This window comes from Suricata suricatta, chromosome 3 (genome assembly GCF_006229205.1).
Source record: "Suricata suricatta isolate VVHF042 chromosome 3, meerkat_22Aug2017_6uvM2_HiC, whole genome shotgun sequence".
NCBI lineage: Eukaryota > Metazoa > Chordata > Mammalia > Carnivora > Herpestidae > Suricata > Suricata suricatta.
Genome location: NC_043702.1, coordinates 58,722,327 through 58,741,184, shown reverse-complemented (window position 1 = coordinate 58,741,184; position 18,858 = coordinate 58,722,327). Strand labels below are relative to the sequence as shown.

The window sequence follows — 18,858 nt, the reverse complement described above, 5'->3', positions numbered from 1 at the left end:
ATTAATGCTGCTTTGAGCGTATACCAAGGATGTCAAAACAATACTTTATTCAAAGAGTTAAGAAAAGTGTAATACATACACTATATTTAAATAGAATATAAGTGTTTTAAAATTCCACTGTACTTTAAACAATAACTTACTCTTATTTTATTTTAGGGTTCACTTAAAGCATATGTCAAGCTGTTAAGTGGGCCCAGGGCTAGCATACGTTTTACTTACTTGAAAGGACCATTTGGTCTTACATAAACTAACACTTGGATCAGCGGTACAGATTGAGGTTTTGACCTGTGCATTTAAAAAGAGGATCTGCTCATTTGCTGGGAAATAATGAATTACTGTACTTTTAAATTTTTTTATTTTTTAAGTATTTATTTTTGAGAGAGAGACAGACAGACAGACACAGACAGCACAGGTTGGGGAGGCCCACAGGGAGACACAGAATCTGAAGCAGGCTCCAGGCTCTGAGCTGTCAGCACAGAGCCAGATGCGGGGCTTGAACCCACATACTGTGAGATCATGACCTGAGCCCAAGTTAGGTGCATAACCAACTGAGCCACTCAGGTGCCCCTACATACTTTAAAAAAAATTATTTATTCAACATAATTTAGTGAAGTACTACTATGTACCAGGTTGTATGCTAACTGCCAAGATATGACACTGAACAAAGTAAACATGCTTCTACCTTCATGAATCACAAGATTTAAACACAGAACTAGAGTCAAATTGTTTTCTATGTTTGGGGACATTTCTCCCTCCAAGAGTCTCTCTCTTCACATACATTTTGACAGATCTAAATTTGTATTGCATGTAGATAGTTTATGGATGGAAAGCTGGTGTCAAACCAGAGATTACATCTTTTTTTTTTAATAGTTTATTGTCAAATTGGTTTCCATACAACACACAGTGCTCTTCCCCATAAGTGCCCTCCTCCATCACCACAACCTCTTCCCCCCTCCCCCTTCCCCTTCAACCCTGTTTGTTTTCAGTATTCAATAGTCTCTCAGGTTTTGCATCCCTCTCTCTCCCCAACTCTCTTTCCCTCTTCCCCTCCCCCTGGTCCTCCATTAGGTTTCTCCTGTTTTCCTGTTACACCTATGAGTGCAAACATATGGTTTCTGTCCTTCTCTGCCTGACTTATTTCACTTAGCATGACACCCTCGAGGTCCATCCACTTTCCTACAAATGGCCATATATCATTCTTTCTCATTGCCATGTAGTACTCCATTGTGTATATATACCACATCTTCTTGTTCCACTCATCAGGTGATGGACATTTAGGCTCTTTCCATGTTTTGGCTATTGTTGACATTGCTGCTAATGAACATTGGGGTACATGTGCTCCTATGCATCAGCACTTCTGTATCCCTTGGGTAAGTCCCTAGCAATGCTATTGCTGGGCCATAGGGGAGTTCTACTGGTAGTTTTTTGAGGAACTTCCACACTGTTTTCCAGAGCGGCCGCACCAGTTAACATTGACACCAACAGTGTAGGAGGGTGCCCGTTTCTCCACACACTCGCCAGCATCTATAGTCTCTTGATTTGTTCATTTTAGTCACTCTGACTGGTGTGAGGTGGTACAGAGATTACATCTCAAAGAATATGTATTTTCACATAGCCCTGAATTGATTATGCAGGTAGGAGCTACAAAATTTTCTAATTAAATTCAGTTCAAGTTACTGTATTTTCACTTTCATTTGTCCAAGAGCTAATTATACACAGGTGTTGATTTCCTTTTCCCTTTCCTTCTTTGCTTTCTTTTCTTTCTTTTTTCTTTCTTCCTGGTGTGTTCCACTATTAATAATTTTTCTTTTAAAGAAGATTTAAAATGTATTTCTCACATATATATGTGTTCATGTTTCCCTTCATTTTCTGCGAGGAAATGTCTTGCCAACTAGGGCCTCTAACAGAAAACCCTTGTTTCAGTTACAAGTAGCTGTTTGATGCCATTTCCCTCCTCATGGGCTTGTGAGACGTTTTTCTTCCTTTTCACTGAACCTCAGGAATGGTGTCTAGGTAAATGCCAAGCCAAAGAAGCAAGAAATATTTAAATTCTGCTCTCCAGGCAGTTTTTATATCTGTTGAGAGTAGCTTCTTGTTTAAGAAATGTGGTTTGATTTGTTAAGACTGCCCTTTTCTCCAAGAGCCCACCTTATTTTGGTTATTTATACATCTTTAAAAACATGTAAACACCTTATGCAAATGTAATATTTTTTAGTTATCCCTCATTTATCTAGAGAACACTTTGAATGATATTCAACTATTTATATTTAGCAGAACATCCACTTAGCCCAGAGAGGCAGAAACTCCATACCTCTCTCACATGAGAGCCCCCTCCAGTTTCCGAAGGCTGCCGACTTAGTGGTTGAGATTAATTTGCTATTGGGCTCGTGAGCTTACAAAAATATTGTTTTAACTTGAAAACGAATAGGAACTCTTCCAGCCATATGGAAAGTAACATGACAGATCCCCACATATCCATCACCCTGATTTAACAGATGTTCTGATTTTTGTCAACATAAAAATGTATAAACTAGAACTCAAAGGTGGTAGGAAGAAAGGATTATACAGGATGATGGGAGGAGGGTAAGCACCCTGACGTAAGCAAAAACTAAAAGAGGAGATTGAAGAACTCTAAACTACACCCAAGGGGCTGGAACCCTGCAATTGCCTGGACTCATGTGGATCAGAGGCAAGCACATCTCCTGTCCTAGAAGTCCCTTAGGGCTTTCTCCACTGGTAATAGGACAGTATGTTTTATTGGTAACCCCAAATCATCAATAAAAGATTGAATTGTGTTCCATTCATGCTACTGCTGGAAAAGGAAAGATTGCGTGCAACCAGTTTCAAAATATTTGAGTAAATGTGCCAGGTTTAAAAAGCCAGTTTTAATATTCAAGGGGCAAACATTTTAGTTTTACGGGAAATTAAACACATTCCTTTGTGATGCCTGTAGTATTTAGAAGAATAAAAATTCTTCACTGAACATTTTTTAGGTAAGTATTTTATTGAAGAATCACACACATGCAGAAAAGCACCAAAATCATAAGTTACATGTTTTTATAACATGAACGCACTCATGTACCCGGATGGTGAAACAATAACCTAGGCATCCCAGAATCTTCTGGTAACCATTGTAACTTCTCTCAGTCATGATCATTACTCCTGACTTCTATATCAGAGGTTAGCTTTGATTTTGGAAATTTTTGATACAAGAGGATCCAGATTGGGGAAAAAAAGCTGCTGTGACTTATTGTTCATAAATTTCTTTTCAAGCAAATATCATCCACATATTTCCATTCCATATGTAAATGTTCAAGTTCCCTCATTTAAGATAAGGGCAGTGCCTGGATGATAGGATGATGATGATGGTCATAATGATGATAAGGATAATGATGATGATGGCAACAGTAATATTATTTTTAAAATGCAAATTGAGATTAAGCAAGCTACTTAACATTTTTCTGCCTTAGCTTTCTTCTCTGTATAATGGTAATAGAAGTCATACCTTCCTCACAGAGTTGAGGTAAAAATTATGATGTGAACATTTAGCATGGTGTCTAAGGGTTCAATTGTGTGTGTGTGTGTGTGTGTGTGTGAGTGTGAGTGTGTGTGATAAATGGTGTCAACCCAGAAGAGGGTGAGATGTATTATTAGATTTTCATATTATCCACATTTTGATTTTACCACTGCCTGATCACACGGATTGCAAAAGGCTCCACTGTGTGGATGAAAGGTCACAAAATCATTGGGTAAAGAGACATTTGCTTTCCTTGAAAACTAGAGAATCATATATGGTGTGCCACTGACTCCAAGGAGAAAACGCATAAGGAAGGGAAACCATGTGTCTTAGTTGCCTTCGGTTTGACTTCTAGACTTTGATCAGCCTACAGAAAGTAACTTACATTTATTTAAAAAATACTTAAAGGTCACACACACAAATAAAATTAATGAAATCTGAATTAGGTCAGTGGATTATACTGATGTCTGTTTCTTGGTTGTGATATTGTACGATGGTTATGTAGGATGTTACCATTGGTAATACCAGATGTTATCAGTTGTGTGAAGAGTATACAGGATCTCTATGTATTATTTCTTACAACTGCATGTAAATCTACAGTTACCTCAAAATAAGAGTTAAAAATCATACTTTGAGCCCAGGGCTGTCTTAGGCTTAGGATACAAGGAGAAAACATCAAAATAAATTCATGCCCTCAGAGAGGATGAAGTAAGGATGAGAAGAGGCTTGGAACTAAAAAAGTACAGTTGACTCTTGAATAACATGGGTTTGAACTGTGCAGGTCCACTTACAGGGAGATTTTTTTAGATAAACACACAACAGTACTATATTTTCCTTATGATTTTCTTAACATTTTCTTTTCTCTAGCTTACTTCATTCTCAGAATATAGTCTATAATACATATACAAAATATGTATTAATCAATTGTTTATGTTATTGGTAAGGTTTCCAGTCAACAGTAGGCTATTAGTAGTGAAGTTTTTGGGGAGTCAAAAATTATATATGGATTTTCAAATGAGTGGGGGTCATTGCCCCTAATGATGTTCAAGGGTCAACTGGTATACCTTGCACTAAATGGCTTGAAAAGATTCACTAAATATAGAAATGGTTATCCAAAAAGTCTCCATTGTCCTTGAGGAAATATAATCAATCAACATTTATAAGATATCCATATATGCAGTAAAGTTAGTAAGTAGCAATCCTTCACAGTTTAGATGAGATAAAAAGAATGCTTTTTTTTTCAATTCCATGGTTTATTCAGGTTTTTCATTCTCTTTGAATCACTTTTTTTTACATTTTTAAATTTTTTTTATGATTTTCTTTTTTTCTTTTTTTTAATAATAGTTTATTGTCAAATGGTGAGAGCTGTCAAGTGTTGTGGAATGGAACCACAGAATAGGAAAACTGACATCTTTTGCTGAAAGCTTTAAAGAGGCTGAACCTACATCTGTCTTTGTAGGTTTATATGTGTTTCTGCCTGAGATCATGCCATACATTTCTGTGATCCTATGAAGTTCTGTATATTTAAATTATAAATGTCTTTAGTGGGAATATGCTTTTTTTTTTCTTGCTGGAACTAAGCAATATACACAATACACTGCTGATATAATGGAATCCACCTTCCAAAGGAAGTATTCTTCAATCTTTATCCGCCTGCCATGCATTTTCAGACCTCTAAAGTTTTCCTGACATTGGCTGGAGGGGGTGAGAATGAAGGTGGGTAGGGGCAGGATATTGTCTTCAGAACAAACATTGCATGCTGCTTCATGTGGCTATATAATCTACTGCTTAAACCAGCACACTTAAAAAATGCTACTCAAAAACGTTTTTGTTGAAGTTTAAGCGACATGTATTAAAGTGTACATATTATGTGTAGCTTGATGAATCTTCCCTCCGTGAACACCTATGTAACCAGCATTCAGACTGAGAAACAGAATATTAGCAGGAAGCTAGAAATCCCTTGTATGTTCCTTTCCAGCTACCATACCACTTCCTCACAACCACTATCCTGACTTTTCTTATTGCAGAGATGAGTTTTGCCTGTTTTTATACTTCGTATAAATTGAATCCATACAGTCTATACTTGTTTATGTCTGGTTTCTTGGCACCAACGTTGTAGGTCTATCCAAATCATTGGGTGATGTTCTAGTTATTGATCATTCATTCTCTTTGCTATATATTATTCTGTGGTGTGAATATATCACAGTTTACTTATTCATTCTGTTAATGATGGGCATTTGGGGAGTTTCTAGTTTTGGACCACTACAAATAGTGGTGCTAATAATATTCTAGTGCATGTCTTTTGGTGAACATATGTACATATTCCTTTGGAGCATATACCCAGGAGTAGAATTGCTGGATCATAAGTTATGCATAAGTTTAGCTTGAGTGAATACTGCTAATTTGCCAGAGTGTTTGTTCCTATTAAATTCCCATCAGCAGAACATGAGAGCTCTGATTGCTTTCTTTACATCCTCTCCAATACTTGGCATTTTTCATGTTTAGCCATTCAGGTATGTGGTGGACATATTCTCACATAATTTTAATTTGCATTTATTGACTAATGAAGTTGACATCTTGCTTATGTTTATCTATGTTTGGACATACCTTTTTGTAAAATATGTGGTTATACTCTTGTTCAGTTAAATCTTTGTGCATATATATATATATATATATATATATTCCTTTGTCTTTTTTTAACAAACTATGGCTTATATGAAGAAACCAGCTCATAAGACTAATAATTTAGTTTCGGATGTGTTGAGTTTGAGATATTTGGAGGCATCTCTATTGAGATGTCAAGAAGCTGTTGGATTGTGTGGGTCTGGAAGTAAGAAGAAAGTTCTGGGTTGAAGGGACACCTGGATAGTTTAGTCGGTTAAACATCTGACTCTTGATCTCAGCTCAGGTCTTGATCTCAGGGTTGTGAGTTCAAGCCCCATGTTGGCCTCCATGCTGGGCATGGAGAATACTTTAAAAAAATTCTTCAGGCTGGAGATGAGAATTTTGGAGTCCCTGCCATGTAGGTAGCATCTCAGTGAAAGAGTGAATGAGATCACCCACAGAGAGTATAGAAGGACGAAAAAGTCTTAAAATTAACCCTGAGAGCCACTAAGGTTTGTCCATAAGTTGGCAATAAAGAAGATGCTGGCAAAAGAGCCCAAGAATGAACCCCTGAGAGGCAGGGAATTGGGGAGAAGCAGAAGCCAGCTGAAAAGGGTTTCATGGAAGGGAGTGTTCCACGCATCAAACTGTTCAACTTGTGTTAATTAAAAACAATACCATGTCCTGTCCCCTTTTGCTTCTTTCTAGCCATCATTGTATACAGACTGCCGTGGACCTGGAAATGCAGCAAGCTCCTGATGAAATCCATCCATGCAGGGTTACATGCCGTTGCTGCCATTCTTGCAATTATCTCTCTGGTGGCTGTGTTTGATTTCCACAATGCCAAGAATATCCCCAACATGTACAGTCTACACAGCTGGGTCGGACTGACGGTCATCATACTCTACATCTTACAGGTCAATATTTCAGTGTATTTGTAAGCATGATATGAAAAGTAAAATAGTTCAGATACTATAGATGTTTTCTACGCATTCATATTTCTTGGAAATAATTTTCTCATTCCCTTTAGGCCGTGTTCCATTTTGTTTCCATTGTAAGTACTCTTCCCCAAGGAGCCATCAGAACTGCAGAATTTACAGTCTTTAAGCTTGGAGCATGAGATTTTAAATATGGACATATCTATGTAGGGAAATTGCTGTCTCCATAATACCTAGACTGCCATTATTTGGACTTCAAGTTCCATGTGCTGAATAGACAAGCATAGGCAAGATTTCTTCCCCCATTCTTTCACTTTTCTTTTCTGTTTAATAAAATTTTATTTTAATATTTACTTCGGAGACAGAGCACATGCACATGAAGATAGGAGGGGCAGAGAAAGAATTAGACAGAGGATCCATAGTGAGCTCTGTGCTGTCAGCACAGAGCCCAATGCAGGGCTCAAACTCACGAACCACGAGATCATGACCCGAGCAAAAGTTGGATGCTTAACTGACTGAGCAACCCAGGTGCCCCTCCTTTTTTTAAAAAGTTTATTTATTTATTTATTTATTTATTATTTTTGGGAGTGAAAGGAGGGAGGTAGAGGGGAGCTAGGAACAGAGAGGAGGCGGGGAGAAAGAGAATCTCAAGTAGGCTCCACATTGTCAGCACAGAACCTGATGCGGGACTTATGCCCTGAGCCAAAATCAAGAGTCAGACACTTAACTGACTGAGCCACCCAGGTGCCACTGTCCTTTCTGTTTTCTAACTATATGAGTGAAGACATGAGTTTTACTTCCTTGTTAGATTTTGAAGCCTTGGTGATTAGATTAGCCTTCCTCTGTCTTCACTTATTAAAAACACATACATTTCAGAGTAGTGTATTTGAACATGAGTTAATGGAGTGTGATAGGGATTTGGCTATCCTAGGACACTAAGGTAAGAAGAGAATTTTTAAATCTTTTTGGTGGTAACCACTTTGTTGAAAAATCTTTGTGAACTATGTCAATTCACTTCCCTTTCTTAGGACAGTATATATCCAGCTACCTAATTGGGATATCAATGTGAACTTTATTGTTCTGTGAGTATAAGAGAAGTAAGAAACTGAAGCAAATAAAAAATAGAAGAAATTATAAATGAAATAAAAAGCTGGTTCTTTAAAAAAATTAAATAAAATAGATAAACTATTATATACTTGATTGAGGTAAAACAAAATATACAAGCTTCAGAATAAGAAAGACATTAATCACTGATACAAATATTATTTTAAAATTAGGACAGATTATTAAGTTTTAATATATCATGATATACTTAAAAATCCTTAAGAGAGAAAAAAGGATCATTTCCTTGCTAAATATAAACTACCAGATTAGATCTGAGAGGAATCAGAAAATCTAAACGGGATTGGGGTTCCTGGTGGCTCAATGGATTAAGCATTCGACCTTGGCTCAGGTCATGATCTCACAGTTGGTGGTTTTGAGCCCCATGTTGGGTTCTGTGCTGACAACTCAGAGCCTGGAGCCTGCTTTGGATTCTGTGTCTCCCTCTCTCTCTGCCCATTCCCTGCTCTCTCTCTCTGTCCCTCTCTCAAAAATAAACATTAAAAAAAAGAAAACCTAAACAGGACAATAAAATTTTAGATTAAATGGTGACGTCTTTTGAAATCTACCTCTGAAAATGGCACTGGGCCCAGACTGTTTTATGTCTTTGACTTTCTAGGAATAGATACTTTAAACTATTCCAGTAGACTGGGAGAAAACAAACTCCTCTTAGATGTGGAGCCTCTGGTACTACACACTTCCCCGCCTAAGATGACAGCTCTGGTGATAAACACCTTTACTAATGTCCAACAGCAAACAGCAGCTTAAACTGTGAAATATTGAAGACATTGTATTAATTAGACATTGGTGCTTGCTACCTTTGTCATTCAACTTTATTTTAGAGATTTTAGCTACAAGATAGTGAAAAAATCTGTTTAAGTAATAGAGAATGTGTGGCTTTTTTTCGGTTTGCAGAAAAAATTCATGTAATGTACATCTAGTAACCCAAGAGATGGTTAGAGTAATAAGTACTTGGAAAAGGTCTGGATAGAAGATAGCCATGCATTGGCACCTGGGTGGCTCAGTCATTTAAGCATCCAACTTCAGCTCAGGTCATGATCTCACAGTTCATGGGTTCGAGCCCCACATCAGGCTCTGTGCTGATAGCTTGGAGCCTGGAGCCTGCTTTGGATTCTGTGTCTCCCTCTTTCTCTGCCCCTCCCCTCCTCAAAAATCAATAAACATTAAAAAATATTTTTAAAAAATATAGTCACGCATAATTCACTAACTGTTGCCTAAATTAGAAATGACCACTTAGATAAAAAGTACAATTCATTTATAATATGGATATAAAATTATAAAATATGTAGGAATAAACTATACAATGAAGGTATAACATCTATATGTAGAATATATAAAATACTATACAATTTTATTGAAAAACAGAAAAGATGGTATAATTAGAGAGATACTATGTTATTAAAAGAGAATAATTAATATAGAAATATCTTTCCCTCTAACTATATTTATGTTTAACATAATTCTAATTTTAAGCCCAATGGTAGTTTTAAACTTGCAGAGCAAATATCCAAGGATAATCAAACAAATTTTGAAAAAGAAGTGAAAGGAGACCTGCCTTTAAAACAAGCTATTAATACAGTAGTAAACAAAATGTAGTCATGGAAAGAACAGAGAGTTCTTGACAAACAAACAGTTCAAGTATGTACACGAATGTTTTCTTCAACACTTTGGTATTTCAACTAAGTGGAGAAAGAATGCTTATTTAATAAATGTTACCATCATAATTTGTTATCCATTTGGAAGAAACCAACAAATAAGCAAAAGGACTCTGTATATAACACAAAAGAAAAAAGATTCCTAAAAAGCCAATGAAAAGAGAAAAAGAAAATTGACAGCATATAATCTGCATAATCTGAGGTTGGGTAGTCCACAGGTTGACAAGAAGTCCAGAAGTCATACAGGAAAAGAAAGACATATTTGATTACATAAAATTAAAAAAAAATTATATGGGGGTGGCGCCTGGGTGGCTCAGTCGGTTAAGCATCCAACTTCAGCTCAGGTCATGATCTCACGGTTTGTGGGTTCAAGCCCCGCGTCGGGCTCTGTGCTGACAGCTAGCTCAGAGTTTGGAGCTTGTGTTCAGGTTCTGTGTTTCTCTCTCTCCGACCCTCCCCTGCTCACGCTGTCTTTTTCTCTCTCAAAAATAAATAAAACATTAAACTTTTTTTTAAATAAAAAATTATATGGGGGGGGCCTGGGTGGCTCAGTCTGTTAAGCATCCAACTCTTGATTTCAGCTCAGGTCATGATCTGACTGTTCATGAGATCAAGCCCCAAATCTGGCTCTGTGCTGACAGCGTAGAGCCTGCTTGGGATTCTCTCCCTCCCTCTCTCTCTCTACCCCTCCCCTACTCATTCTCTCTCTCTTTCTCTCTCAAAATAAATAACTATTAAAAAATTTTTAAATAAAAAATTATATGGGACAAAACATACCAAAGTCAACTGACACTGCCCAAGAGGATAAGGGGAATAATCGTGTCATGTATTAAAGGTTAATGTGTTTAGTATATAATATAAAACAACTCCAGAAAATTAATGATAAAAAGGCAACCTCACAGGTTTGAACAGGCAGGTCACAGAAGAAAAACTTAAATCACCAATCAGCATATGAAATGTTCAACCTCACTAAGAAGTTAGGGAAATAGAAGCGAAAGCAACAATAAAATGTCATTTTTCCCTACAAGACTAACAGAACAACAGTGGTGATGCTCCTTGCTGCCAAGGGTGTGAGTGGTCAAGGATGCTCTCCACTTTTGCTTTTCCACCACTGATACGAAAATGTTTTGTCACCAAATTTTAGGAAAGTAGTGTATTCATATCTACTAAATTAAAAAATATATGTATGCTTACCTTTTAATTTAGCAACCCCACATTTGAGGAGAGTGGAAATAAAATACTGTAACATGCGATTCTCAAAAGGATTTTTTTTAGTGTTTATTTTTGAGAGAGAGAGAGCATGAGCAGAGGAGGGGCAGAGACAGACGGAAACACAGAATCCAAAGCAGACACAGAGTGTGTGTGTCAGCACAGAGCGGGATGTGGGGCTTGAACTGTGAGATCATGACCTGAACCGAATTTGGATTCTCAACCAACTGAGCCACCCAGGCACCCCTAAAAAGGATTTTTAGTGTAACATGGTTTGTCCAGGTAGGAAACCAGAAGCGACCTAATATCCATCAATAGGGAATGGTTAAATAATCTATGGTAAATCCATGGTAGATATTATGCAGCTATTACAAGGAATGTAGCCACGTCTACTGACCAAGAGTGAAATCATTGTATATTCTTCAGTATAAAAAATACTAAAGAATAAGTAATATGTTTAGTAAAATGTCATCTAAAATAAAAGGAAGAGAGAAAGGACAAAAGCATGTATATATTTATGTGTAAAGAAAGTATGTATGGGGGCACCTGGTGGCTCAGTCAGTTTAGCGTCCAGCTTTGGCTCAGGTCATGATCTCACGGTTCGTGAGTTCGAGCCCAGCCTCGGGCTCTGTGCTGACAGCTAGCTCAGAGCCTGGAGTCTGTCTTCAGATTCTGTGTCTCCCTCTCTTTCTGACCCTCCCCTGCTCGAGCTGCCTCTCTCTGTCTCTCAAAAATAGATAAAGCATTAAAAAAAAAAAAGTATGTATGTGTTTATGTGTGAAGAAAAGTATGTATGAATACACCAACCTACTACCACATTGTGGGAGTGGGTGGGATTGGCTTGGGGGCTTATTAAATATTTAAATGTGTCTTGTTTGACCTGCTTGAACATGTGGCTCTTTTGTTTTAAATACAAGTAAATCATATGTTGCATACAAAGCATATACACATAATTTTTAAAACTAAACAAGCAAACAGTGCCCCCTCACCACAGATTATGATACTCATGTGCTTGGTGCCTGTGGTTGTTCAGGAATGAGGGGAACAGCTTCTTACCAGGAAAAGTTGACGACATTCCAACTTTATTCCTTTGTAGTATGAAAGCTGTTCTCGAGTTACTTGCATTGCTTCTCCATATAAGTGACAGAACGGATCACCCAAGTGTGCTCAGGAAGACATTAAATGAAAGAACATTTTCTTTCCCAGTGGAAACAACCCAGTTCTAAACTTGCTTTCTTCAGTTTTGATAGGAGCTAAGCTTCCTACTTATATCCAAGGATATGATTTACAAAGATTGCTGCCTTCATATTCTTAGTTGCAAAAACTCATGAGCCACAAAAATATGCTTGACAGAGACATACTTCTGTCAGATTTCTTAGGTTAAAAGTAAAAAAGGGAGGGGCGCCTGGGTGGCTCAGCCAGTTGAGCTACAGACTTCCTTTCAGCTCAGATCATGATCCTAGGGTTGGGGGCTCTGCTCGAGCTGAGCATGGAGCCTACCTAAGATTGTCACTCTCTCCCTCTGCTCCTCTCCCACACTCCTGCTGTCTCTCTAAAGTAAAATAAAATAAAGATTTAAAAAAAGTAAAAAGGGGAAGCAGTTTCTCTTTCTGAATCAAAACGAATTCCAGATGGAGATTCTTGGAGCTGCCACTTGTGGGTGGGGAACAGGAAGTTTCCACTTTCTGGAGCTGCTGGCTGCTGCTGGCTGACGAGGCCACAGCCACGGCGGCCGGCACTTCAGTCTCAAAGTTTAGCTGCGTGCAGACCATTCACCCAAGTTTGTGAAGTCAGTTTGTGCTCCCCTCTCCCGCAGACAACAATTCAAGAAACAATCCTACCACAGAGAACGAAGAGCATGGGAGAGACTGTCAAGGTCAGATCCTCTTACCTTAGCACTGTTGGGGTCTGGCTTAGCTCCTATGTTTAAAGTCAGGATTGCCATGGGAAGCTAGTGTCCAGATGGTTTCAGTAAACAGAGGAAGGAGGGAAGCACGGAGGGAAGCAACAAAGAATACATCTTCTTTCCTCATGTTTACCTATGGATTGTAAAGCATTTCAAGTGTAGAATTCTTTTCTGCCTGTGAGATCTAGCCTCTGGGGCATTTTAAAAAAATAACAAACGATCTGGGGCTCAAAGTGTACTCTTCTTTGGGTTGTTTTCTCTGTATGTCTGACCTCTGCTTCCCTCAGTCTATTGCCAGAACAGGGATAGGGACTCCTGAGAACCTTGAGCCCACCCCTAAAAGTAGAGAGCCCACCTTTCCTGAGTCCATAGTTTGGGTCCACTGGTGTCTTAGGTGTTCTCTTGACAGAGCATTTTTACAGGGAGTTGGACCAACCCGGTCACCTACTCCCTCTGCCATGCGCTGCTCCCCTGCCCCCCACCCCCACCTCTGAAAACAGAATCACAGGAATGATTCCCCTACAAAGCAGAGATCCTTTATTTACTCTTTTGTAGAGGAAATTAAGCTGAAATGTCTTTGTGACAACCTTCCCCCAAATTTTGCTGACACGTAGTTTCTTATTCTTTCTTTTCATCTCTCTGAGGTGTTCCTTCTCTCTGCTTCGGAGGCATCCTCTTAAAATTAGTTTTCAGAGTCTCGTCCAGAGAACCCTGAAGGGTGGGGGGAGCGGTAACCAAGATTATTTGGTGATCTTTCTGTTCAAAGCTCTTTCCATAATACTAAGAAGGTATTTATCTTTGTGTCAGTTTCTCACAGGTGTTACATGGACTTTTACAGAGGCTACATTATATGTGATATCACATAAGACTGAATGTGAAGACAAACAGAGAAATCCAATTATCTACTACTGAATCAGACCTTAAAATGATTTGTAAATATGTAAAATAGGCCACTTGGCTCACTATTTTTTTTGTTTCACATAATACAGTTATTTTTCCCAAGACATGCTATTTATGTAAATATGCAGTGAATTTATTATCATTGTTAAATGAATAAATATTTTGAGAAGTTTCAGCTTTAATTTCTAATATGATAAATACCAATAGATTTATAATATACATAAAAGCTCTTTGGGGTTCTCAATAAAAAAAAGCCCTATTGTGTGTGTTTAGAAGTTTTGAATCATGATAACATTAACTCTTATGATTCCACTATCCAACCTAATTTAGATCACATAGAACCCCTACCTACTTCTACCTCAATCCCGTCTCTCTCTAACTACCCCAACCTCTAGCAGTAACCATTCTCTGAAAGTTTTTCTGTCATCCTGTTTTTCTTTATAATTTTACTGAATAGTGTAAATCCCCAAACAATATGTTGTTTAGGTTTGCTTCTTTAATTTTGAAAAAAATAGTCTTATAGGTATTCTATCACAACTTTTTTATTCTATGGATTCAACTATATTGATCCCTTAGCTGTAGTTTATTCACTTGTACTTTTGCATTCCATTGCTTATTATTATTTTTTAAATTTATTCTTGAGAGAGAGAGACAGCATGAGCAGGGGAGGGTCAGAGAGAGAGGGAGACACAGAATCCGAAGCAGGCTCCAGGCTCTGAGCTAGCTGTCAGCACAGAGCCCAACGCGGGGCTAGAACCCACGAACCGTGAGATCGTGACCTGAGCTGAAGGCGGACACCCAACCAACTGAGCCACCCAGGCACCCCTGTATTCCATTGTTTAAATATACCATGAATTTATTTATCTGTTCTCCTGCTATTAGACATTTGAGCTATTTTTAGTTGTTTTCTGCTATAAATAATACTAAATGGAACATTCATATATATATATGAATCTCCTGGCCCTCATATGCAAAGATTACTCTGGGTGTATACTTAGGGTGTGGAATTATATACTCAGCCTAAAAAAGAAATACCAATTTGTTTTCCACATTGGTTGATCCCAGTGTGTTCTGGCCAGCAGCATATACGAGTGCCCATAAGGCACATCCTTGCCAACATGCATCCTCTTCAAACTTTTAATTATTGCCAAACCAGTAGGTATAAAATGATATCACCTTGTGGTTTTAATGTTTGTTTCACTGATCACTCATGTTTCCCTTCTAAGAAATACCTGTTCGTGTCTTTTGTCCGTTTGAAAAATGAGTGTTTTTTTCCTTCTCCTTGAAGATTTGTAGGAGTTCTGTGTCAGATTCCTTTTCATTTATACTGCTCAGAAGTATACTTCTCAGAAAGATCATTTCACAACTTCATCTTCATGACTTTTGTTTAGCAGAAGGAAATCTGACCCCTGGCTTCTTTCTTGCTCAGATCCAGAGAGCAAGTAGTGTTTGAGAACATAGGACTTGCAATCCTGTTTGAGTCAGGTTCATCCATTTGTAGCTGGTGACCTTACAATGAATTATTGAACTTTTTGGAACTTTTGCTTACCTGTAAATTAAGGCTTTTGATACATCCTTCACAACATCATGATCAAAGCCACATAATGCATGGAAATGTTTAGGCTAGGGATTAGTGTACTAGAATGACACAGGTCAGCTGTTTTATAAGTCTTATGGAAGTCTCCTTTATGACCTGAAGATGGCAATTTTTATTTCTACTCTAGAGCTTAGGCACCTTCATGATTGAGAAGATGCATTTTATGTCAATGAAATTTTGTTAATCATCCATTTATTCAACAGAGCCAAATACCCATTGTGTATGAGATTCCTCACCAGGCTGTGGGAGGTGCATTGTTCCGTAAGACAAGCATGGGTCCAAAGAAACATGCTTTCCCCTCTCATGTAGCTTACAAGACAGGTCCTGAGTATTTAGTAGATATGGTGGGTATGGAGTGTTTCAGGAGAGATCTTATATGGGGGGGGGGGGGGGGGAAAAGGAAGTCAGACCAAAACCTGAAATCATGAGGTTGGTGGTGAAAGGGAGAGAGTATTCTAGGTGAATAGAAGAGTTTGTGGGTAAAGTTTTCTTTGTTTGGGAAGCAAGAAAGAGGTCAGGCATCCTGGAGTGGAGTATCGAAGATGAATTGGAGGTTGGACAGAAGTAAATATAGATAGACTAGCAGCAAGGTGTTTGCAGAGGTTCAGATGAGAAACGATGGTGGCCTGGAGGTGTAGCAGTATCAGTGAGCAAAGTAGATGGTTTCTGAAGGTATTTCACAGGTGGGATTAATGAGATTTGGGAAGTCAACAGTAAAGGGATGAGAGTCACTTGCAGGCTTGAGCAAGTGGGGGGATGAGAAAGGGAACATTAGAGGAGCAAGAGAAGACTTAAGGAGTGTCAGATGCTATAAGAAGGCAAGGAGAATGTAGTCTGAAAACTATCCTTTGGATTTAGTGATCTGAAAGTCACTGATGCCACTGGAGAGCAGTTTTCTTAGAGGGGAGAATCCAGATTTCAGTGGATTGAAGAAGGAATGGAAGGTAAGAAAATAGGCAACTCAGTCAAGAGGTTTGGGTAAGAAGGGAAGGAGAGAGAAGGGAGTAACTGGACAAGGATAGAAGTGAAGGCAGGTTTGGTTGAGGGTTTTTTGTTTATTTGTTTGCTTCTTTTCACTGTAAGAAGCTTGGGCATGTTACAGTGCTCCCAGGACGGCACCAGAAGAGAAGGAGAGGTTGTGAATAGTGGAGTGAATCTATAGCTATGTCTTCAGGAAGCAGGTTGCAGAGCACAGCTGGAAAATTGAACACTGACCCTATCGTGATTGAAGAAAGGAAGGAATTGTTGGCTTGAGGTGCTTTTTTGGTTTGTTTGGTTTGGCAGCAGAAAAGTAAAGCTCACTTTTTCTCCTGAGGTGGCAATAAAATCATCTGCTAATAGTGAGGAGGCACATAGGACAGCCACTATTTTGAGGAAGAGAGAACTTGGAGGACCAGTTGATAAATCAGACAGTAGTAGAAGGATTGTTGAGCAGTGTTCAGTGCTCATAACTGTGAGCATCATAACCATGAATTTGTAGTGCTGTTCATCTCCTTGGCTGGGTGACTTACTCCAGTAGTACCTAGCAGATGTAGCCCTGAAGATGACTGAGCCAGTGCTGGGGTATTGCCAAGGTAGATTTGAGGCAAGACAGTGCAGGAAGGAGGTGTAGAATATTGACAGAGGAATTGAGTGTTCATTTGTGTGTCATCTCTCTTTATAAAAAAAAAAATGTGGACATATTCTAGTTGGTGCTGATTAGATGTTTTCATCCCTGGAAGAAACATGCTTTTACGTTTGAAGAATGCAACTTGGAAATGCAAATTTGGAGCTTCTCAAAGTGTAGTCCCTAGAACAGCATCATTACCATCACCAGGGATATTAGAAATACAGATTCTTAGGTTCCATCCCAGACCTACTGAATCAGAAATTCTAGGGATGGGGCCCAGCAATATGTGCTTTAAATAAAGGAATGGTTGAGTATATGAAATAGCAGAAAAATGAAGAGGATTTCCATATAATAATCAGTAAATTAGTTGATTGCTCACTAAATCCACCTCTACAGTTAAAAAAAAAAAGAAATCATACTTAATACAAAAGCTAGGTAGGCAGATATTTCCTGGTTTCATTCATGACATTTGCAAATAAAAGCTTTCGTTAGATCTCAAAGTTCACACGTATCTTTTTTTATAAACTCTTTTGTTTCATAAAGGGAGAGGAAACTGGTATAGTAAAATACATTTGTAAGTGAGCAAATAATAATAATTAATAATTAACTGAGAAAGCCCATATATTCAGCACAGGAACTTTAAAAGAAACTTTTTTGTTTATTTCCAGTTGTGACAGTGTCATGTCTATCCGCTCCGCCGGGCGGTGAATCCTTACGGTTTCATTCCTGAGGGAGGGAGAGAAAGGGCAGGAAGGGGGAGCACAGAGAGTAAGGACACAACACACAGTTTCTGATCAAGCCTCTTCTTTATTCAGAAAACACTGTATCTTATAAAGGTTTTTAGGCGGGAGAACAAGGCAGCTGACCTAGGTCGGTTGCTAGGAAACAGGGTTAAGGGATTTAGGCTAGAATAAAAGAGGAACCAAACTAAAGTTTTTAGCACAGCACTGAAGGGCCATACCACCCTGCCTGCAGGCGATTGATCTTTGTTCTTCTGGCTTCTCCCTGACCGGGAGTGGCGCTCCCCTGCCTATTTTTGCAACTCCCCTCAGGGAGTGACATTTCCGGCTAGCAAATGGCCAAGCAGCTGAATCTTTGCAGCTTCCCACATGACAGTAATATACATTGATTTTAAAATTTGTAAAATAAAGAAAAAATAAAAATCATTGATAATGTCATAATCTAGAGGTATCATTATATTTTGGCTTACTTCCTTTAGGTTTTTTTTGTGCCTATGAATATACATTTAAAAAAAATTTTTAAGTATAATTAGGATCATACTACAATTTCACATTGATGTCTAAATAATAACTTTTTAATGATATTTTATTCTTCTTTAGCTCTCTTAAGAACTCCATTGCAGTAAAGAACAGCTTTCTGTAGGTAATGGTTCCTAAGCACTTTGTTTGCACAAGGCTAATGCTTAATAAGTGTTTGAGACTGAAGGCAATGGAAGAATCCCTTGCTTCCACTTTTTGGGATTTTCAAGACTGTGATTAGCCCATATCTCTGAAATAGTTTAAGAGACTCAAGAGCAATGGTCTTCAAACTTTAACATGCATTAAGAATCACCTGGGCTTTCTGTTAAAATGCAGATTCCTTGGCCCTGCTTCCAGGAGTTCTAATTTAACAGATCTGGATTTGTCCCAGGGATCTCTTTAAAGAAGGATCACAAGTGTTTCTGATGCAGGTCTTCCATGATGCAGGTCTTTCAAGACCTTTAGGGGCACCTGGGTAGCTCAGTCCATTAAGCATCCGAATTCAGTTCAGGTCATGATCTCACCTAGTTTGTGGGTTCGAG

The 18,858-nt window shown here is 38.4% G+C and overlaps 1 protein-coding gene and 1 pseudogene across 2 annotated transcripts in view; one reads left to right on the top strand and one right to left on the bottom strand.

The window, feature by feature from the left end:
• Positions 1–4,394, bottom strand: part of LOC115288656 — a 12,517-nt pseudogene extending 8,123 nt beyond the window's left edge.
• The window catches only part of LOC115287719 (cytochrome b reductase 1), a 34,913-nt gene that overhangs the window by 9,020 nt on the left and 7,035 nt on the right, over positions 1–18,858 (top strand). Inside the window, exons 1-2 of one of the 2 annotated variants that reach the window (XM_029934390.1) lie at positions 5,205–6,030; positions 6,830–7,038. In XM_029934390.1, coding sequence (XP_029790250.1) covers positions 6,015–6,030; positions 6,830–7,038 — 225 coding nt within the window. In that variant the 5' untranslated portion in view covers positions 5,205–6,014. Of the gene's footprint in view, positions 1–5,204; positions 6,031–6,829; positions 7,039–18,858 lie in introns of those variants that run through there. The other variant, XM_029934389.1, reaches the window with a different exon arrangement.